The following is a 20,804-nucleotide window of genomic DNA, read 5'->3' on the forward strand; positions in this document are numbered from 1 at the left end:
ATAGTCCTTTTTTATCACTTAATTCGTTTGAGCTGGAGCCTGTTTTAGGTTTGCCAGGAATGTAATTTGCCTTCCCATTCGGTTGCAATCCTGCTGGAACCTGGTGAAACGACAGGAAAGCCATTGGCATCCAGTTCCTTTTTTCGCATGCAATTTTTTCTCATAAATTTTAAAAATATTACACATTGGCAAAATCAGATCATTTAGTACAATTAATCAGAATGAACAAATTACACCGTTATAAAAAAACATCAAGGTAGGAATATGCATTTTTAAAAGTTATTTGTCCTGTGATTTGAGTCTGAGTTTTGAAATGTTCATATTAAACACTTGGGAATTATCGTACGGGATTTTGATACAGAAATATGTGTGGTTTTTGAAACAGTTTACAATAATCTCTCCATTGAGCATTATTCATTCTTGTTCGATGGTTGCAAAGGCAACGCATCGTAGGCGAAGTCAGTCGTGCTGCAGCATTCGCTGTTGCTGTTGTGTGGAGCGGTCGCGACGGCGTGCACGCGATGTTGACAAAAACTGAATACGTGCGAGCCACGACGATCTGCGATGGAGCAAAAATATTACGGAGTTCTGGACCGGTTGCGCGCGACGGGATCCAGTCAGCTCAAAATACAGGGAATACATGACACATTCGTAGATTGAGACCAGTAATACAATTTTTAACACACATTCCCTGAAAAGAATTTTGATTAGTACGTAGTTGTAATCATTTGCAACACTAATTTTCATCAATTTGTTTGGTGACAGCTGTGGGTTACGTAGTATACATGTTAGCGTTGTGATGCAGAAGGTCTAATGTATGCTTTTTGTTCGTGCTCCTTATTGTCAGTTGACATCAACACCGTTACTGCACAAACGCGTTCATGTTATTTTCGGTTTTCGCACATTCATCAGTGTCCTCAGAATACCGTAGATTACACATGTTTGCAAAGTGTTTATCAAAGTTGTCGTTTCTTTAGCGCTTAGCGTAGCGTCGGCGTGTAATAATCACACGTAGCGTCATATTCACAAAGTTCCAGCGCTACAGTCTGTTCCACAGTTTATTGCGCGATGCACATTATCTGAGTTTCATTTTAAAGCAACAACACTTCACTCCGTTTCACTACAGCGGATCATCACATCGCTTCAATGCTGTCATCTTGGTGACTACACAAATTAAGTTCACTTGCCATTAAAAGTGCCACCTAATTCGATATTAGTGCAAAGTGTTAATATTTATTTCACCTGTTTCTATTTATTTCACGTGGAGCATTTGTAGCATCACTCATATAACGTCTCTTGATAAGACATATTTCTCTTTGCTCTTGTATAAAGAGTCCTCCCGTGAAATGGAAATTTACGTTCACTACTTCACCACTGACAGTTTTGTTTGCCATCGACAACTTATTGCTGAGACCCTGTCAGTACGTGTCATGTTCCTTAGAAATGTGCTCAAACAAAAATACTACAGCTTATGTACTCTGTTGTGGGTACTAACTGTATGATTTACAAAGCGTTTATGTTCTGTAAAGTTTCTAACTTTTTTCTCGTAAGTTCTTCGCGACATTAATTCCATAGTGTGGCTGTTTACGGTAGTGAAGCCCAGCTTTACAGTGTTTTTTTTTTTCAGTATGTAATGCGAGTTTAGTCATTACTACTGGAAATAAGGACATCACTGACTGTCTTTACCTCACACAAACAAATTAATCGTGAGAATTAGTGCAGAATACAAATCTGCTTATGGCACAATGTTGCCGTTTCCCTACTATCGGACTAAACCCTTAGTATTTTTATTACTTGCATTTAAAAACACGACCCACAGTACCTTGCTGTTTGTGTTGCTTGCTGTTTATACTACAAATCATTGCACCTGTACATAACTTAAAATCTACTCATAGAAAAACTTTGTCATCTGTATGGCTTCTGCCTTGCTTTCTTTACTTAGAATTGGAGAACAAATGAAATTTAATAATTGCATCCATGAAAATTTTATACGGTTATATCAAAACATGTTCCTTGTTACTTTTCTCTACATAATATTAATGAAATGACTTTACATCCACTAATGTGAAAGTTAGTTGTTCAGAAAAAGGTTTACTTAAGAACTAGTTATGCACATGCAGAAAATAAAGTTGTCTTATGACTACTACGTACACAGTGAAATGTCTTACATATTAACACATTTACAAATTCTCATAATATTTACATAGGTACATCCACTCTAGGAAATGTTTACTCAGCAAAATATTTCTTTACATCCTGGTTAAGCCACTGCAAGAAGTGGGCTACTATATGGTGACATGGATGGTTCTATAATATCCCATTCTAACGTGCGACGAATTTCATTTGATACAGCTTCTCTGTTGGCCCACAGGACAGGATAGGTAGAGTGGCAAAATGTTTCGTGAGGCTTTATTTTGTGAGGTAACGGGCGAATTGTGGCGCCCTGGAGCAGTTTGCGCGTTGTCACCGGAGATAGGAATATTTCGTAGTGACGACTTGTGCACTTGTGAGATTTCGGTGGCTTCTCGAGCGAAGATGTAGTATGCGTTTAGACGTGAATATCTCGCGAGCTCTGTTGTTGTTTATAACTAATTACGTAAGTAGGAATCTATTGTTTCCCTGTTATTCAACTTATATTTTATTTAATTCCTGCACCATCGACACCAATAAGTGTTTTACACTAATAAAGGGCATTATTAAAGGTACTTCTGCTATCGTACTCATCATTCAAAGTCGTTAAGATAGTCCCTGCAGATTTTCTTTAATTGCAATCTTTCATTTATAGATTTCTATGTAACGTCAAAAATTTGCAATTCCCGAATGATAGGAACCTTCGACCATTCGATTCATGTGTATGTTCATATTGTACACTGTAGACTGAGCAGCACTTGGTTTGTAATCTGGCAACCATGTATCCCAGCCCCTAGACAACGAAACTAGCCAAAACGTTTAATATATCAACACTGAGTCTGAGGGTACATAGTTGAGGGCCATCTCATTTCATTTTGCATTGTTTACACTTATAATTTAATTATACGGGGATTTTCATCAAAAACAGACATATATTGTTTATAAGGTCAATCAGTTCGTTTTGTTGTACAGTATTTAAATAAACTGATTCATAAACGATGCTTTGTATTCCTTGTTTGCAAGACTGTACATCAAATTGCTGTTGACTGGGCTGTGTTTGGTCTGGCAACATAGGAAATTGATTGTCACATAAAATTGATTCTGGTTTTATGTATTTGATTCGGACTCCTTGTCATAACTTACTGTGAACAGGCTTGCTTTTAATGAGTGTTAGGGCTATCCCCTTCCCATTTACTTTTAATACATGTGCCTCAAGAAAGGTCAATCACTGCATCTCTTTCTTGTAAGAGATCTGCTCCCCATATGCAGCTCACTGATAAACCTTCACAATCCAGGAATGTGCTCTCTATAGCTCCATTACCTGACTCAGCTAATACCTGAGTCTGCGTTTATATTCCCTTTGACTTATTTACAAATGCACCAATGATCCTACACTTGTGTACCGGCAGCGTATGTGGTGTCTGAAGTTTAAAAATGTTATTATAGAATCCTAAAGCCATACAATTTGTAGCATCGCGCGTGTCCACAATACTGTGGTTTGTATTCCACCTACTACTGCGTGAAATGCAGTTTGGATTGTTTCCTTTTCTGTTAGTTTACACAAAGAGTTTTCTTCGCAAAGTTCGTGACTCAGATTTTTGTCCTGATTTTATCTTAGTGAAACACGTTCTCACGACATTTGCCCCCTGGTTCTTCCGCTACCACCATATGAGGGCTGTATGAGGTCGCATCTAGTTTAACGCCTCTGAAGTGCTGGGCGTAGTCTTTCCCACCACTTCTGTAATGCTTACTGGTGGCTGCTGCCTCCAGTTTTGTCCACAACTATTGTGTTCAGCAGCGCCAGCTGACTGTGTTGGTTCCTGTATTAGGATGCCAATTACTGTTTGACTGCTGTGGTAGTGGTTGCCAGCGGTTTGGCTGATTATGTTATTACTGTTGTAATTACCGTAACCTGGATGATATCTGATGTCTTGCGACGCATCTTATTAAACGGGGACAATTTCTTCCATCGCTTTGTCTTAGGTTATTATTACCGTTGTAAGATTGAGGCAAACTATTCCCGTGTTTGTTACCATTACCGTTTTTGTTGTGATATTGGCAATAGTTATTACTGATGATACTTGAACATTACTGCCCCCACTCAATTTCGCTTCTTCGTGCAACACCTTAATAGAATCAAGCGTTGACATAAAAAGCTCAACGTCTGAGTCTGGTACATGAAGTAGTTTTTCTTTTATTGAGACTGGTAATTTCGAAACGAACAGCCATACGATTTCTTGTTTGGGCATTGGTTCACCCCAGTATTTCGTCTTATTTATATTCATTACTGGCCATTAAAATTGGTACACCAAGAAGAAATGCAAATGATAAACGGGTGTTCTTTTGACAAATATGGTATACTAGAACTGACATGTGGTTACGTTTTCACGCAGTTTTGGTGCATTATCCTGAGAAGTCAGTACCCAGAACAACGACCTCTGCCAGCCGCGGTGGTCTAGCGGTTCTAGGCACTCAGTCCGGAACCACGCGACTCAGGCATGGATGTGTGTGATGTCCTTAGGTTAGTTAGGTTTAAGTAGTTCCAAGTTCTAGGGGACTGATGACCTCAAAAGTTAAGTCCCATAGTGCTCAGAGCCATTTGAACCATTTGAACCCGTTCACAAGCTATGTGAGCTGATTTCGGACTGGGCATTGTTGCCGAATAGCTGCTTGATGTCGCTGCTCGAGATGTCCCAGTCCGTGTCTGTAGCAACTTATTGACACGTAAATCAGACTCACCGGCTGCGCTTTTTATAGCTGAAAGCTACTTTTTAAACGTGTTAATTCTTGTGTAAATGTCTGTTTCCATTCAGAAACATGTTTGCTGTATACAAAGCTTCGTTTGTAGTTTTCTTTATGGTTACAGGCAGTTCGTTCCGTAAACATTCTTGAAATTGTTCGTCTTTCATGTTCATCCAGTTTATAGAGTCAAGAGTAAACTGATTGCCTTATCTACAAACTTCGCTTCTATAAATTTCTCCTCTTCGATAGCGGATGACTATACCTGTGCCGCTACTTGCTGCACAGAATTTTCTAATGTACTTTGTGCTGCATTAATTTGCGCGGCCTGCTTGGTTACATCATTGACAGCTTCGGCATAGTGCTTGTATGTTTTTCGCATTTCTTCAAAGCCATCAATAGTATTTTTCAAATTAGTTTCAATTTTACTGAATTTTCTATCAAGGTCGTCACGAATTTATGTGGCATCATTTTCGTGTATCTGATGGGGCGTTCAAATTTTCGTTTACTAATGTGGTTAATTATTTTGAATTTCAGTGGCCTCTATTTGAAGTTTTCTATTTAAACTGACAGTCAGATTTTGAAGTTTTGCGTCCAAACTAACAGTCATACTAGTTTTGATTGCACTGGCTGCAGTTTGTAGTTTTGCTTCTAAATTGATAGTCACATTTTGTAGTTTTGCCTCTAAATTGTCAGTCACATCTTGTAGTTTTGCATCTAAACTGTATGTTACATTTTTGTGAATTACTTTAATGCGTGAATTTTGTTCACGAACAGCGCGATGTAAACCTTGCGTCCTCTGAAAAATGTGAACTGTTCCTAGAAATCAGTAGGTAATCATTCAGTCTAGGTGGGTTCTTCATCACGTTCGGTTGTAGGTGCATTTTCACCCCCCGATAATTCGTTATTTTGAGTTTCGTGACTCGCCATATTTTGCTCGTCATTGTCTGTGCCTGACTCTACCCCGGACGGTGTAGCCATTTTAATATTTCCACCAACCTTGCCCATCAATTAAAAAAATACGCTTCCCTGATTTTAATAAACTTGACCGTTAATTCTACTCAAATTACACGCGGCAAATGTTATTTAATAGGAATTACTGTTAATGGGCAGCGATTTATGACAAAAAATTTAGCGACAATTCTCAGTCGTTCTAAAAAGCGGCCATCTTGCCGACATTTCGTTTCGCAAGATTCGCCAAAAAATTTACAAGCTATTGTGAGCAACGTTTTTTTAAATTTAACGCTCCCTAACTGACTTGTGCACACCAGGGCAAAGGAAAACAGTAATGCCCTTCAGCAATGTCTCGAGCCATGGTTTTTCCTTTGAGGACCGTACTCCACGTCTCCTATGACCCAGCTTGTTGAAATTGACTCGTATTTCGTTAAAGTGGTTTTTCATTAACAAAAATTTATAATTTTTTTTAGGTACCAAAGTTACAATGATACATATACATACATTTGTACATACATAAATAAGTTCTGTACTAAGGGAGCCATTTTTAATGGTGGTTTTAAATTATTATTTATTTTATTATTTATTATTATTAAATTTTATATTATTCTGGCTTTTATCATGTTTGAACTCAAATGCAACTCTGAATCAAATTAAAATTAACTTGGGCAAAATGAATGGTCAATTAAAGCAAGAAAATTATGTACTTGAAAAACGTTTTAAAAAATTCTTTTATATTGAAACTGGAATTTAATTCCCACTATATTCTTTAGCCCTGCTCCTCTATTGGGATTGTCTGTTGGCGAGTATAGTTTTCGGACGTAATTGACACCTAAAAAATATAGCACTTCGTTTTGGGAAAAGTGAAATTTTGGATGCAGGTTCAATTCTGAAAGCACACCTAACGTATTACACTGATTGGCGCCGTTAATATGCGATCATTCAGTAACAGACATCCCCATACAAAGTAAGCCACATTTAATTATCAAATTCTTGAAAAAAGCTGAGGAATAAAGCTATGATTAGTCGTAATAACAAACAAATGAACTTAAATAGTTGTTATTATGCAAAATGAGCACAAATAACAATGTTTCTACGTGACACAGCCTAAGCAATGTATCTTATAAGCGTACCAGACAATGGCTGACATGGAAGAGGGAGAACAAAAAGTTGCGAGTCCTTGTTCGGTTAAATTACATAGATAATTGAATTACCGAGATTAGTTTCATTATAATTGTAGTGACTATTGGCAGCGATAAAATCATCTCAGCGCTACTGCCCGAAATCCGCTTACACTGGGGGAAACTACAGAACTATGAGTTTCTTAAATCAGTAGGCCTGGACACTCGCAATGACGTCGCTCAGTATATCTCACCCCGTGGAATATGATGAACGAATCATATGCCAAGAATACTTCTCGCATAAACCTTATCTTCAACGACATTCAACAAAAGCGATGAAATTAGGACTGCCATCCAGCACCAAGACGCTTATTAAATTTTATATTATTCTGGCTTTTATCATGTTTGAACTCAAATGTAACTCTGAATCAAATTGAAATTATCTTGGGCAAAATGAATGGTCAATTAAAGCAAGATAATTACGTTCTTGAAAAATATTTCAAAAATATTCTTTTATATTGAAACTAGAATTTAATTCCCACTACATACAAGAGTTTCATATATTTGGATGGATGATTTTTTAAAAAAAAGGATGGTAGTCGTACAGTGGGATCAAAGCTTACATGTAGCGCTTTGGCATTCCTGTTCCAGGAATAGGAACTTTTAAATTCACAGTATCTTGTCACTGTTTGAAATTTTTTTATTTAGTGCTTAGTTCTAAAAATAATAGTAATGGTTGAAAAAGTTTTTACTTCGCATTTCAGTACTGTCTACAGCTACTGCCGAGGTATAGTTTCCCCTGTACTAATATTATTACTAGTGAAGTTCCACCCAAAATAGAGGACTTTAATTTATGGTTTGAACTAGGTGGCTCTTCACATTATCCACCTCAAGCAGTTGAAATAATTGAATAATACAATGACGCGGATTATGCTAAAGAAATGTTCATCGCAAACAGCTGCACCAAAATGAACTGGGTGGAACTCACACTGGTGACTCACTGCTGGTCCCGGCGGCGGTTCGAGTCCTCCCTCGGGCATGGGTGTGTGTCTTTGTCCTTAGGATTGTTTAGGTTAAGTAGTGTGTAGGCTTAGGCACTGATCACCTTAGCAGTTAAGTCCCATAGGATTTCACACACATTTGAACATTTTTTTTTTTTTTGTAAACTATGTTTTTCCTTCATTTGAAAATTTTTGCTTTTTTGATGATTTTAGTTCATTTTTAATCTTTATATGTTATAATCTTTATAAATTGCACATTTTTAACTTTTTTATAACTAAAAAAACTTGTTCAAGGGCATCTTGCGTATATATTCGTGCATAGATATTACGCTACTTTTTGAGAAAAATAAAAAAATAAACAGAATATCTTTACACACAGGCATATATATTAACACAGACACTCACACTCAAACACACTCACAAGCACACACACACAGACACACACACACACACACACACACACACAGAGAGAGAGAGAGAGAGAGAGAGAGAGAGAGAGAGAGAGAGAGAGAGACGCACATGCACACACACAAGCACTCACACATCCAGGTACACTATACATCACACATGCAATAGTTATGCTATGATAGAATCATCATCATCATCATCATCATCATTTAAGACTGATTATGCCTTTCAGCGTTCAGTCTGGAGCACAGCCCCCTTATAAAATTCCTCCATGATCCCCTATTCAGTGCTAACATTGGTGCTTCTTCTGATATTAAACCTATTACTTCAAAATCATTCTTAACCGAATCCAGGTACCTTCTCTTTGGTCTGCCCCGACTCCTCCTACCCTCTACTGCTGAACCCATGAGTCTCTTGGGTAACCTTGCTTCTCCCATGCGTGTGACATGACCCCACCATCTAAGCCTGTTCGCCGTGACTGCTACATCTATAGAGTTCATTCCCAGTTTTTCTTTGATTTCCTGATTATGGACACCCTCCTGCCATTGTTCCCATCTACTAGTATCTGCAGTCATCCTAGCTACTTTCATATCCGTAACCTCAACCTTGTTGATAAGGTAACCTGAATCCACCCAGCTCTCGCTCCCATACAACAAAGTTGGTCGAAAGATTGAACGGTGCACAGGTAACTTAGTCTTGGTACTGACTTCCTTCTTGCAGAAGAGAGTAGATCGTGGCTGAGCGGTCACTGCTTTAGCTTTGCTACACCTCGCTTCCAGTTCCTTCACTATGTTGCCATCCTGTGAGAATATGCATCCTAAGTACTTGAAACCGTCCACCTGTTCTAACTATGCTCCTCCTATTTGGCACTCAATCTGTTTATTTATCTTTCCCACTGACATTACTTTCGTTTTGGAGATGCTAATCTTCATACCACAGTCCTTACATTTCTTATCTAGCTCTCAAATATTACTTTGCAAACTTTCAATCGAATCTACCATCACAACTAAGTCATCTGCATATGCAAGACTGCTTATTTTGTGTTCAAATATCTTAATCTCACCCCGCCAGTCTATTGTTTTCAACGTATGATCCATATATAATATGGACAACAATGGGGACAGGTTTGCAGCCTTGTCTTACCCCTGAAACTACTCTGAACCATGAACTCAATTTACCGTCTACTCTAACTGCTGCCTGACTATCCATATAAAGACCTTTGATTGCTTGCAAAAGTTTGCCACCTATTCCATAACCTCGTAGAACAGACAATAACTTCCTCCTAGGAACCCGGTCATATGCCTTATCTAGATCTATAAAGCATAGATACAATGCCCAGTTCCACTCATAACATTTCTCCATTATTTGCCGTAAACTAAAGATCTGGTCCTGACAACCTCTAAGAGGCCTAAACCCACACTGATTTTCATCCAATTGGTCCTCAACTAATACTCGCACTTTCGTTTCAACAATACCTGAGAAGATTTTTACCCACAACGCTGATTAAAGAGATAACTCTGTAGTTGTTGCAATCTTTTCTGTTTCCATGTTTAAAGATTGACGTGATTACTGCTATTGTCCAGTCTGATGGAACCTGTCCCGACTCCCAGGCCATTTCAATTATCCTGTGTAGCCATTTAAGACCTCACATTCCACTGTATTTGATGAGTTCCGACTTCATTTCATCCATCCCAACTGCTTTATTGCATTGCAGCCTCTTGACCATTTTCTCCACTTCCTCAAATGTGATGCTATTTCCATCATCATTCCTATCCCATTCTCCCTCGAAATCTGAAACATTACTGATCGTATTTTCACCTACATTGAGCAACTCTTCAAAATATTCCCTCCATGTGGCCAAGGCATCCACAGGATTCACCAGCAGTTTTCCTGACCTTTCCAAAATACTTGTCATTTCCTTCTTACCACCCTTTCGAAGACTGCTAATTACACTCGAGAATGATTTTCCAGCAACTTGACCCATAGTCTCCAACCTGTTGCCAAAGTCTTCCCGAGATTTCTTCTTGGATGCCTCAATTATCTGTTTGGCTTTGTTTCTTTCTTCAACATAACTTTCTCTGTCTACCTGAGTTCTAGTATGTAGCCATTTTTGATACGCCTTCTTTTTCCTTTTACAGGCTGCCTTGACTGTGTCATTCCACCAAGCTGTTTGCTTCATCCTACCTTTACACACTACTGTTCCAAGACATTCTTTAGCCACTTCTAGTACTGTGTCCCTGTACCTTGTCCATTCCTTTTCCAGCGGCTGAATTGACTACATTCAACTAACTGGTACCTTTCTGAGATCGCTGTTATGTACTTGTGCCTGATTTCCTTATCCTGAAGTTTCTCCACTCTTATTCTCCTACACATGGACCTGACATCCTGCACTTTCGGCCTCACAATCCCAATTTCACTGCAGATTAAATAATGATCAGTGTCATCAAAGAATCCCCTGAATACAAGTGTGTCCCTCACAGCCTTCCTGACTTCCTGATCTGTTATTATATAGTCAATGACAGATCTGGTTCCCTTGCCTTCCCAGGTATACCGGTGAATGTTCTTATGTTTAAGAAAGGAATTTGTGATTACTAAGCCCATTACTATGATAGAAGAGTCATACTATTAGGTGCAAGCACTCACTTAGTCAGTCACTCACTCACTCTCTCTCATTCACACTAACGGAGTGTCCCACCCCCTCTCGCGCTTAAAGTTATTAGTGTGAGTATGGGAGGGTTTTGAACCTGTCACCATCAATGGCTCTTTTAGCGCCATTAGGTGACAATCCAACTTCAGATTGCAGCACATTGTACATCCCTTGGCCTCTCGTTGAATACCACTTTGCTGTACGAAATGTGGAGGTTGCGGCGGAACACCGCGAACACCACCGTACGGTCACTGCAAGAAGACGTGGACCACGAGGGCACGTGATGCTGCACGTCGCACACCCTTAGTCCGCTTCTGGGGGACTCCATCTATTGTGTGATACGCATATATTTTAGACCACAAACTCCACAATCGGCAATCATCTGCCTCAGCTTTCATTGAACCGATAACCTTGTTCCGAGGAAAAATACCGTAAGAATTATCAGCTGTCTTACCTATGTGTTGAATTCATTACCATGACACCTAATTACTTCATATGGATCGCAGTTCTTCACCCAGTAGATGAAGCTATCAGCATAAATTAACCTTGGTTCCTGGAAATGAGTTTTAGCAAACTCATAGTGCAAGTGGTACATTTGGAGTTGTACATGTCCAATATACTCATACTCAAATAGATTGGTTTCATGAACTTTACTGAAATCTTTGACATCTGCGACATCTGCACAGCTACAAAGTTCTCATTGAAAATAGTGACCTACTTAAAATGTCCATCCCATTCGGTCCTAATGAAAATATCGTGTTCATTTCTTACATTCTGCATGGTTTTACCGAAAATCAAATTATTCGTCAATTTATAAAGAACTTTTTCGAAATACTAGTCCCCCCCTTCTCCATATTTAATTCAATACACTCCTTCAATCATGGTGGCAGACTGAAAGAAGTAGCCCAGGTGATTCTACCTAACTCCATATCTAAGCTGAGACACTGCTGGAGATTACGATAATGAACTACATACCTCTGCTTGTGTCCAACAGTGATTACAGTTTAGGGATAGTGGTTCCTCACGGAACCTGTTGCTCTGGACATAACGGGAAGTCGCTTGTCATTTCATGCAAACTAACGGGGAATAGGAGGCCGGCCTCCACAACGTACAGAATATGTTGTTTTAGAATCACTTGACACAGCTATATAATTTGATCTGTATATATGTTTCAGGTATGAGGATGGGCCTGTTGCAAACCAAAGTGGGTCTCGTGAACATACTGTCAAAGTATAGCGTACGAACCACGCAGAAGACAGTAGCAAACGTGGATTACCACCCTAGGTCCATAATCCCCTTGTTTAAAAGTGGAATCCATCTTCAGTTTATAAAGCGTTTCTAGGAGGACAACAATGAAGAACAACATTCAGGAGTAGAGTGATCAATATAGATGCCTGAAGTTTGTGCTGTCTATGTAATTAAGCATTATGAGACGCAGATAAAACTTTCCCAACGGCTTTATACATTGTACTTGTGCACTTATTTTAAATAAATACACTACTTTCTGTGATGCAGGTATTAGTACTTATTTCACTTAAACAATGTAGCAATGATCGTTACTTTCTCAAAAAGGAAACTCACATCGACTATCTAATGGCTACTTAATACAACTGGCTCCCGGTTGAGTGCCTATTCCATAGATGTCAGTAGCGATGTTCAGATGCTTCTATGGTATAGAAATGATACATCAAAAGGACAGAGATGTATGCTTTTGTAAAAAAACCATTTTGAGGTAATTTATTAAAAAGATGTTTAGACAAATGAAAGAATCTGAATAACGGAACTGTTGTATAAAATGTCTAGTATCTGGAGTTAGTAATTCCCTACGTCCAGGAAGTAGTAACATTTCTGATGTGCTCCGTATCCTCCATGCTAAACGTTTCTTTTGCTAATGCACATGAATACTGTAAATTTGTACCTTATAATTCGTTTAAAAAAATCTGTTACTACTTATACAACTCATTTTACTGCAGAGTGGCAAATGGCACCATTACCAGCAATTCCACACGGGATGAAATACAATAAATAAACAATACTGACAAATTGACACAGTATGCCTCGGAAATGGATGAAGTCCACCACTTTGCATTATGTCAATACAACGGCATAAAAATTACACTGTGTACCACACGTGCCACAGATTCTATCTTGGTATGAATTGTCTTTGTGTACGTCAAGCTAGTGCCTCTTGCATTAACCTACACAAGCAGCATTAAGGGTAGGATCCTACATTATCTTTAAAATAAATCACAAGATTGATTAAACACTCATTCATCAGCTTCTGTCTTGTTATGGTAATAGATTAGATTTAACTGAAGACTTTCTTCTGGCTATTACCTAATGGGATTGCAGTACTACTGATGATTCTTTAAAACCTAGACTGAACAACAAATTAATTTGCTGCAGAGATTTTATAGCGTCTCCAACACTGCAACAGTATGTAAGGCAATGCAATAAAATTTTATTGTGATTTGCTCTAGATCTTTCTGAGCTTGTAATTAACATTACCTTCATCGGATCAGAAAATGTTCCATACGTCCTACAAGAGAATGAATGTGCATGGGGACAGATGGTGATGCTAAGGTACCAGCTGAATGTGAGCGAGATACAGTTGAATGAAATGAATAACCTGCTTGACGCAGGGCAAACGGAGAAATCTGTAAGGAGGTCTAGAAAGTAGAATAGCCATTGCTAAGCTTCCAGTTTGAAGAAAGCAAAGTAGTACAAGAATTAAAATAACCCTAGCAAGAAAACAAGTTTGACATAAAATGCAGAACAGATGAGATATCATTTGCAACTGTTGGTGTGGAACTACGATCAATAGCTCACAAATAAGATTCAGTTTGATCATGTGCGCCGAGGATTATTATAAGTTACGAGTTTCGTCTTAGAAAATTATGTTTATTCTATGGGAGAAGATAAATCCGTAAAAATCTCAGGAGGGAATACGAAAGTTGTTAATGAAATCTTTTATTTCTGTAGGTGATAAAGACATAAGTAGATCCACAGGTCTCAGAGGTATCATCTTAAAACTCGCAACCCCTATGGGTAGGTCAATCAGCAGTGCAAGATATACCAGTGTGCCAACTCTCTCAGCTGCTTAACATCATCAGACAGTATTACACATCTTAAGAATCTTACTCACTATATTGCCCAGAGAATACACAAATATATTAAAGCAGTGTAGTTTTTATTAAGAAATGTGAAAAATTAAAACAACAGCAAAAGGTAAAGTATGTTATGATTCTTCCATCAGAAGATTAATAAAGATTCAGCAGCCAAAAAACGAAGAAAATTACGGATAGCATCACAAACTCAAAATATACCAGCATACTATCCGTTCCGATTAAATATCTAACATATTACGAATGTGCAACATGCGCATCACCTTCTACTCCATAGAAGGATGTATAGAAATGAAAGAAATAAAACTGTCCAGCAACATAAGTCAAAGTGAAACAAATTTTAGAAACTATTTCAAAAAGTTATCAAGTTACATTCAAGTTTGACCTGAAAGTGGACTCTGATCGGCTCAAATTGCAAAGAATAAATGTCAAAAGAAAAGTGGGTGCTGACTGAACTGTAGAACTAGTCAAGAACAAATATTAAATAAATACAGCCATTCAACGTCTGTTCTTGCAATTGTACAACATGCTGCTTCCATAGTACGTTGCAGTAACTCTGTTTTTAATCATTAGTTATATGCAGAGATTTACACGAGGTATGATAAGAACTTACTCAAGGCAACAAATAGATTTTATATCCCATGGAGCTATAATTTCTTAATATCGCATATGTTATGATGAAGTTATAAACAAATATAACCTTATCTTCAGAAAGGAAGAATATAGATTATTGGAAAGGCATTTACAATTTAACGCAAAATGTGCATTGCATTATTATTGTTACTCTTTGGTACCGTCTAATGATTCAGCTAACGGAGCAGTAAGAGGGAGCAGAAATGCTCTGGAGCACAAACCGTGCGGAAAAGTCGCCATGATTAGAAGGTAGTGCTACGTTCTGGAGATATGGTATACATCTACATCATCTACATGACTACTCTGCAATTCAAATTTAAGTGCTTGGCAGAGGGTTCATCGAACCACAATCATACTATCTCTCTACTATTCCACTCCCGAACAGCGAGCGGGAAAAACGAACACCTAAACCTTTCTGTTCGAGCTCTGATTTCTCTTATTTTATTTTTATGATCATTCCTACCTATGTAGGTTGGGCTCAACAAAATATTTTCGCATTCGGAAGAGAAAGTTGGTGACTGAAATTTCGTGAAAAGGTCTCGCCGCGACGAAAAACGTCTATGTTGTAATGACTTCCATCCCAACTCGTGTATCATATCTGCCACACTCTCTCCCCTATAACGTGATAATACAAAACGAGCTGCCCTTTTTTGCACCCTTTCGATGTCCTCCATCAATCCCACCTGGTAAGGATCCCACACCGCGGAGCAATATTATAACAGAGGACGAACGAGTATAGTATAAGCTGTCTCTTTAGTGGACTTGTTGCATCTTCTAAGTGTCCTGCCAATGAAACGCAACCTTTGGCTCTCCTTCCCGACAATATACAGGTTTGAGAAAAACAGCCACCAATGCTGCATAAAAGTATGATCACAAGTTGGGCACTCCATGACACAAAGGCAATGGCGCGATCAGTAAGGACAAGTGACAATGGTCATGTTCAGTACTAACGTGATAATGAAGGTGAAGGGTAACTGTGCCGAATTTGTGGGTGGAAGGAAACAAGAGCTGAAGGGGTATGCGACAACATCTACATCTACATGTATACTCTGCAAATCACATTTAAGTGCCTGGCAGAGAGTTCACGAACCACCTTCGCAATTCTCTATTATTCCAATCTCGTAAAGCGCGGAACGATTGAATACCTATATCTTTCCCTACGAACTCTGATTTCCCTTATTTTATCGTGATGATCATTCCGCCCTATGTGGGTCGGTGTTAACAAAATATTTTCGCATTCGGAGGACAAAGTTGGCGATTGGAATTTCGTGAGATGATTCCGTCGCAATGAAAAACGCCTTTCTTTTAATGATTTCCAGCCCAAATTCTGTATCCTTTCTGTGACACTCTCACCCGTATTTCGCGATAATACGAAACGTGCTGCCTTTCTTTGAACTTTTTCGATGTACTCCGTCAGTCCTGCCTGGTGAGGATCCTACACCGCGCAGCAGTATTCTGAAAAATGACGGACAAGCGTGGTGTAGGCAGTGCTCTTAGTAGGTCTGCTACATTTTCCTGCAAATAAAACGCAGTCTTTGGTTAGCCTTCCCCACAACATGTGTTCCAGTTTAAGTTGTTCGTAATTGTAATAACTAGGTATTTATTGAATTTACGGATTTTAGATTAGACTGATTTGTCGTGTAATCGAAGTTGAACGAGTTCCTTTTAGCACTCATGTGGATGACCTCACACTTTTCGTTATTTAGGGTTAACAACCACTTTTCGCACCATTCAGATATTTTTTCTAAATTTTTTTTGCAGATTGTTTTGATCTTCTGATGATTTTATTAGTCGATAAACGACAGCGTCATCTGCAAACAACCGAAGACGGCTGCTCAGATTGTCTCCCAAATCGTTTATATAGATAAGGAACAGCAAAGGCCCTGTAACACTACCTCGGGGAACACCTGAAATCACTTATGTTTTACTCGATGACTTTCCGTCAATTACTACGAACTGCGAGCTCTCTGACAGGAAATCGCAAATCCAGTCACATAACTGAGAAGATATTCCATAAGCACGCAAATTTTACTACGAGCCGCTTTGTGGTACAGTGTCAACAACCTTCTGGAAATTCAGGATACAGAATCGATCTGAAATCCCTTGTCAGTAGTACTCAGCACTTCATGTGAATAAAGAGCTAGTTGTGTTTCACAGGAACGATGTTTTCTAAACCCATGTTGCCTGTGTTTCAATAGACTGTTTCCTTCGAGTTTATTCACAATGTTCGAACACAATATATGTTGCAAAATCCTGCTGCATATCGACGTAACGACATGGGCCTGTAATTTAGTGGATTACTCCTACTACCTTTCTTGAATATTGGTGTGACCTGTGCAACTTTCCAGTCCTTGTGTACGGATCATTCGTCGAGCGAATGGTTGTATATGATTGTTAAGTATGGAGTTAATGCATCGGCATACTCCGAAAGGAGCCTAATTGGTATACAGTCTGGTCCAGAAGACTTGCTTTTATTATTTGAGTTGATTCACTACTCCGAGGATATGTTGGCAGCTGTTTAGATTTTTGGAGAAGAGAATAAAGGAAGGTCAGAAGATTAGCACTTGGCTGATAGGAATGCTAGATTTATGTACGGATTTCTTGGGTCTGGCAGCGAGTCGGCAATAGTCACGTTCAGAGAAGATTTGGAGTGTATGAAGGTTAAGACAAAGAGGTTTGCCTAGGTAGTGGCCGGATCTGGGTGATGAGTGTGAGCACGGTTGGAATTTTCTGGTGCAGTTCATACACATTTGCAAAGGTACATCTACGAAACGTCTGAAGCTTAGGAACTTAATTTACTGGTAAAATATTTACGTAGAGGAGTGCAGAAAGTTTCATAATATGCAAGAACTTCTAGTGAGTTTTAAAATATGTAATGTGCGAAAGTACAAGTGGCATTGGCAGAGATCCGAATGAGTCAGGTAAGGTATTTGTAGGTGCGAGTCGTAGTGGAACGATGTGATCCACGTTCTGGCCTGTTAGCAGATGCAGTTAGTTCTTTATTTTTGTTGAACTCTGAGTTTGCACAATAGCATGCCGCAGCATATTACTCCCAAGTGTATTGGTGTTCCAGTAACTTGCACGAAACGGTTGTACAGAGCGAAAATCATTGAACTATATGAAAAGAGACGTAAATTACTTACAAAATACGGCGAGCACAGACTTTATTCAACATGTAAAGGCCACTACAGATATTCGGATTTAGTTTATGACATGTTCGCTGTTCCTGCCATCATTGGTGATTATGTGGCGCAGATGAATAGCGAAATTATGCATGATCTGCTGAAGTGTCGGCACATTGATGCTGTCGATGACCTCCTGAATGGCTGATTTCAGCTGAGAATTGGTATTGGGACTGTTGCTGTACGACTTGCCTTTAATATGTTGTTGTTGTTGTTGTTGTTGTCTTCAGTCCTGAGATTGGTTTGATGCAGCTCTCCATGCTACTCTATCCTGTGCAAGCTGCTTCATCTCCCAGTACCTACTACAACCTACATCCTTCTGAATCTGCTTAGTGTACTCATCTCTCGGTCTCCCTCTACGATTTTTACCCTCCACACTGACCTCCAATGCTAAATTTGTGATCCCTTGATGCCTCAAAACATGTCCTACCAACCGATCCCTTCTTCTAGTCAAGTTGTGCCACAAACTTCTCTTCTCCCCAATCCTATTCAATACCTCCTCATTAGTTACGTGATCTATCCACCTTATCTTCAGTATTCTTCTGTAGCACCACATTTCGAAAGCTTCTATTCTCTTCTTGTCCAAAATAGTTATCGTCCATGTTTCACTTCCATACATGGCTACACTCCAAACAAATATTTTCAGAAATGACTTCCTGACACTTAAATCTATATTCGATGTTAACAAATTTCTCTTCTTCAGAAACGCTTTCCGTGCCATTGCCAGTCTACATTTTATATTCTCTCTACTTCGACCATCATCAGTTATTTTACCTCCTGAATAGCAAAACTCCTTTACTACTTTAAGTGTCTCATTTCCTAATCTAATTCCCTCAGCATCACCCGATTTAATTTGACTACATTCCACTATCCTCGTTTTGCTTTTGTTGATGTTCATCTTATATCCTCCTTTCAAGACACTGTCAATTCCGTTAAACTGCTCTTCCAAGTCCTTTGACGTCTCTGACAGAATTACAATGTCATCGGCGAACCTCAAAGTTTTTACTTCGTCTCCATGAATTTTAATACCTACTCCAAATTTTTCTTTTGTTTCCTTTACTGCTTGATCAATATACAGATTGAATAACATCGGGGAGAGGCTACAACCCTGTCTCACTCCTTTCCCAACCACTGCTTCCCTTTCATGCCCCTCGACTCTTATTACTGCCATCTGATTTCTGTACAAATTGTAAATAGCCTTTCGCTCCCTGTATTTTACCCCTGCCACCTTTAGAATTTGAAAAAGAGTATTCCAGTCAACATTGTCAAAAGCTTTCTCTAAGTCTACAAATGCTAGAAACGTAGGTTTGCCTTTTCTTAATCTTTCTTCTAAGATAAGTCGTAAGGTCAGTATTGCCTCACGTGTTCCAACATTTCGACGGAATCCAAACTGATCCTCCCCGAGGTCCGCATCTACCAGTTTTTCCATTCGTCTGTAAAGAATTCGCGTTAGTATTTTGCAGCTGTGACTTATTAAACTGATAGTTCGGTAATTTTCACATCTGTCAGCACCTGCTTTCTTTGGGATTGGAATTATTATATTCTTCTTGAAGTCTGAGTGTATTTCGCCTGTCTCATACATCTTGCTCACCAGCTGGTAGACTTTTGTCATGACTGGCTCTCCCAAGGCCGCCAGTAGTTCTAATGGAATGTTGTCTACTCCGGGGGCCTTGTTTCGACTCAGGTCTTTCAGTGCTCTGTCAAACTCTTCACGCAGTATCGTATCTCCCATTTCGTCTTCATCTACATCCTCTTCCATTTCCATAATATTGTCCTCAAGTACATCACCCTTGTATAAACCTTCTATATACTCCTTCCACCTTTCTGCCTTCCCTTCTTTGCTTAGAACTGGGTTGCCATCTGAGCTCTTGATATTCATACACGTGGTTCTCTTCTCTCCAAAGGTCTCTTTAATTTTCCTGTAGGCAGTATCTATCTTAACCCTAGTGAGATAAGCTTCTACATCCTTACATTTGTCCTCTAGCCATCCCTGTTTAGCCATTTTGCACTTCCTGTCGATCTCATTTTTGAGACGTTTGTATTCCTTTTTGCCTGCTTCATTTACTACATTTTTATATTTTCTCCTTTCATCAATTAAATTCAATATTTCTTCCGTTTCCCAAGGATATCTAGCAGCCCTCGCCTTTTTACCTACTTTATCCTCTGCTGCCCTCACTACTTCATCCCTCAGAGCTACCCATTCTTCTTCTACTGTATTTCTTTCCCCTATTCCTGTCAATTGTTCCCTTATGCTCTCCCTGAAACTCTGTACAACCTCTGGTTCTTTCAGTTTATCCAGGTCCCATCTCCTTAATTTCCCACATTTTTGCAGTTTCTTCAGTTTTAATCTACAGGTTATAACCAATAGATTGTGGTCAGAGTCCACATCTGCCCCTGGAAATGTCTTACAATTTAAAACCTGGTTCCTAAATCTCTGTCTTACCATTATATAATCTATCTGATACCTTTTAGTATCTCCAGGGTTCTTCCACGTATACAACCTTCTTTCATGATTCTTAAACCAAGTGTTACCTATGATTAAGTTGTGCTCTGTACAAAATTCTACTAGGCGGCTTCCTCTTTCATTTCTTAGCCCCAATCCATATTCCCCTACTATGTTTCCTTCTCTCCCTTTTCCTACACTCGAATTCCAGTCACCCATTACTATTAAATTTTCGTCTCCCTTCACTATCTGAATAATTTCTTTTATTTCATCGTACATTTCTTCAATTTCTTCGTCATCTGCAGAGCTAGTTGGCATATAAACTTGTACTACTGCAGTAGGTGTGGGCTTCGTATCTATCTTGGCCACAATAATGCGTTCACTATGCTGTTTGTAGTAGTTTACCCGCATTCCTATTTTC

General features: G+C 39.0%; 1 protein-coding gene across 3 annotated transcripts in view; it reads left to right on the forward strand.

Annotated features, from left to right (window-relative positions):
- LOC126272144 (cytochrome P450 6k1-like) overlaps positions 1 to 12,511 on the forward strand; it is a 225,778-nt gene extending 213,267 nt beyond the window's left edge. For all 3 annotated transcript variants that reach the window (XM_049974759.1, XM_049974761.1, XM_049974760.1), the window contains one exon: positions 12,176 to 12,511. In XM_049974759.1, coding sequence (XP_049830716.1) covers positions 12,176 to 12,342 — 167 coding nt within the window. In that variant the 3' untranslated portion in view covers positions 12,343 to 12,511. The remainder of the gene's footprint in view (positions 1 to 12,175) is intronic.
- Positions 12,512 to 20,804: the final 8,293 nt, after the last annotated feature.

Source organism: Schistocerca gregaria, chromosome 5 (genome assembly GCF_023897955.1).
Source record: "Schistocerca gregaria isolate iqSchGreg1 chromosome 5, iqSchGreg1.2, whole genome shotgun sequence".
Taxonomy (NCBI): Eukaryota; Metazoa; Arthropoda; class Insecta; order Orthoptera; family Acrididae; genus Schistocerca; species Schistocerca gregaria.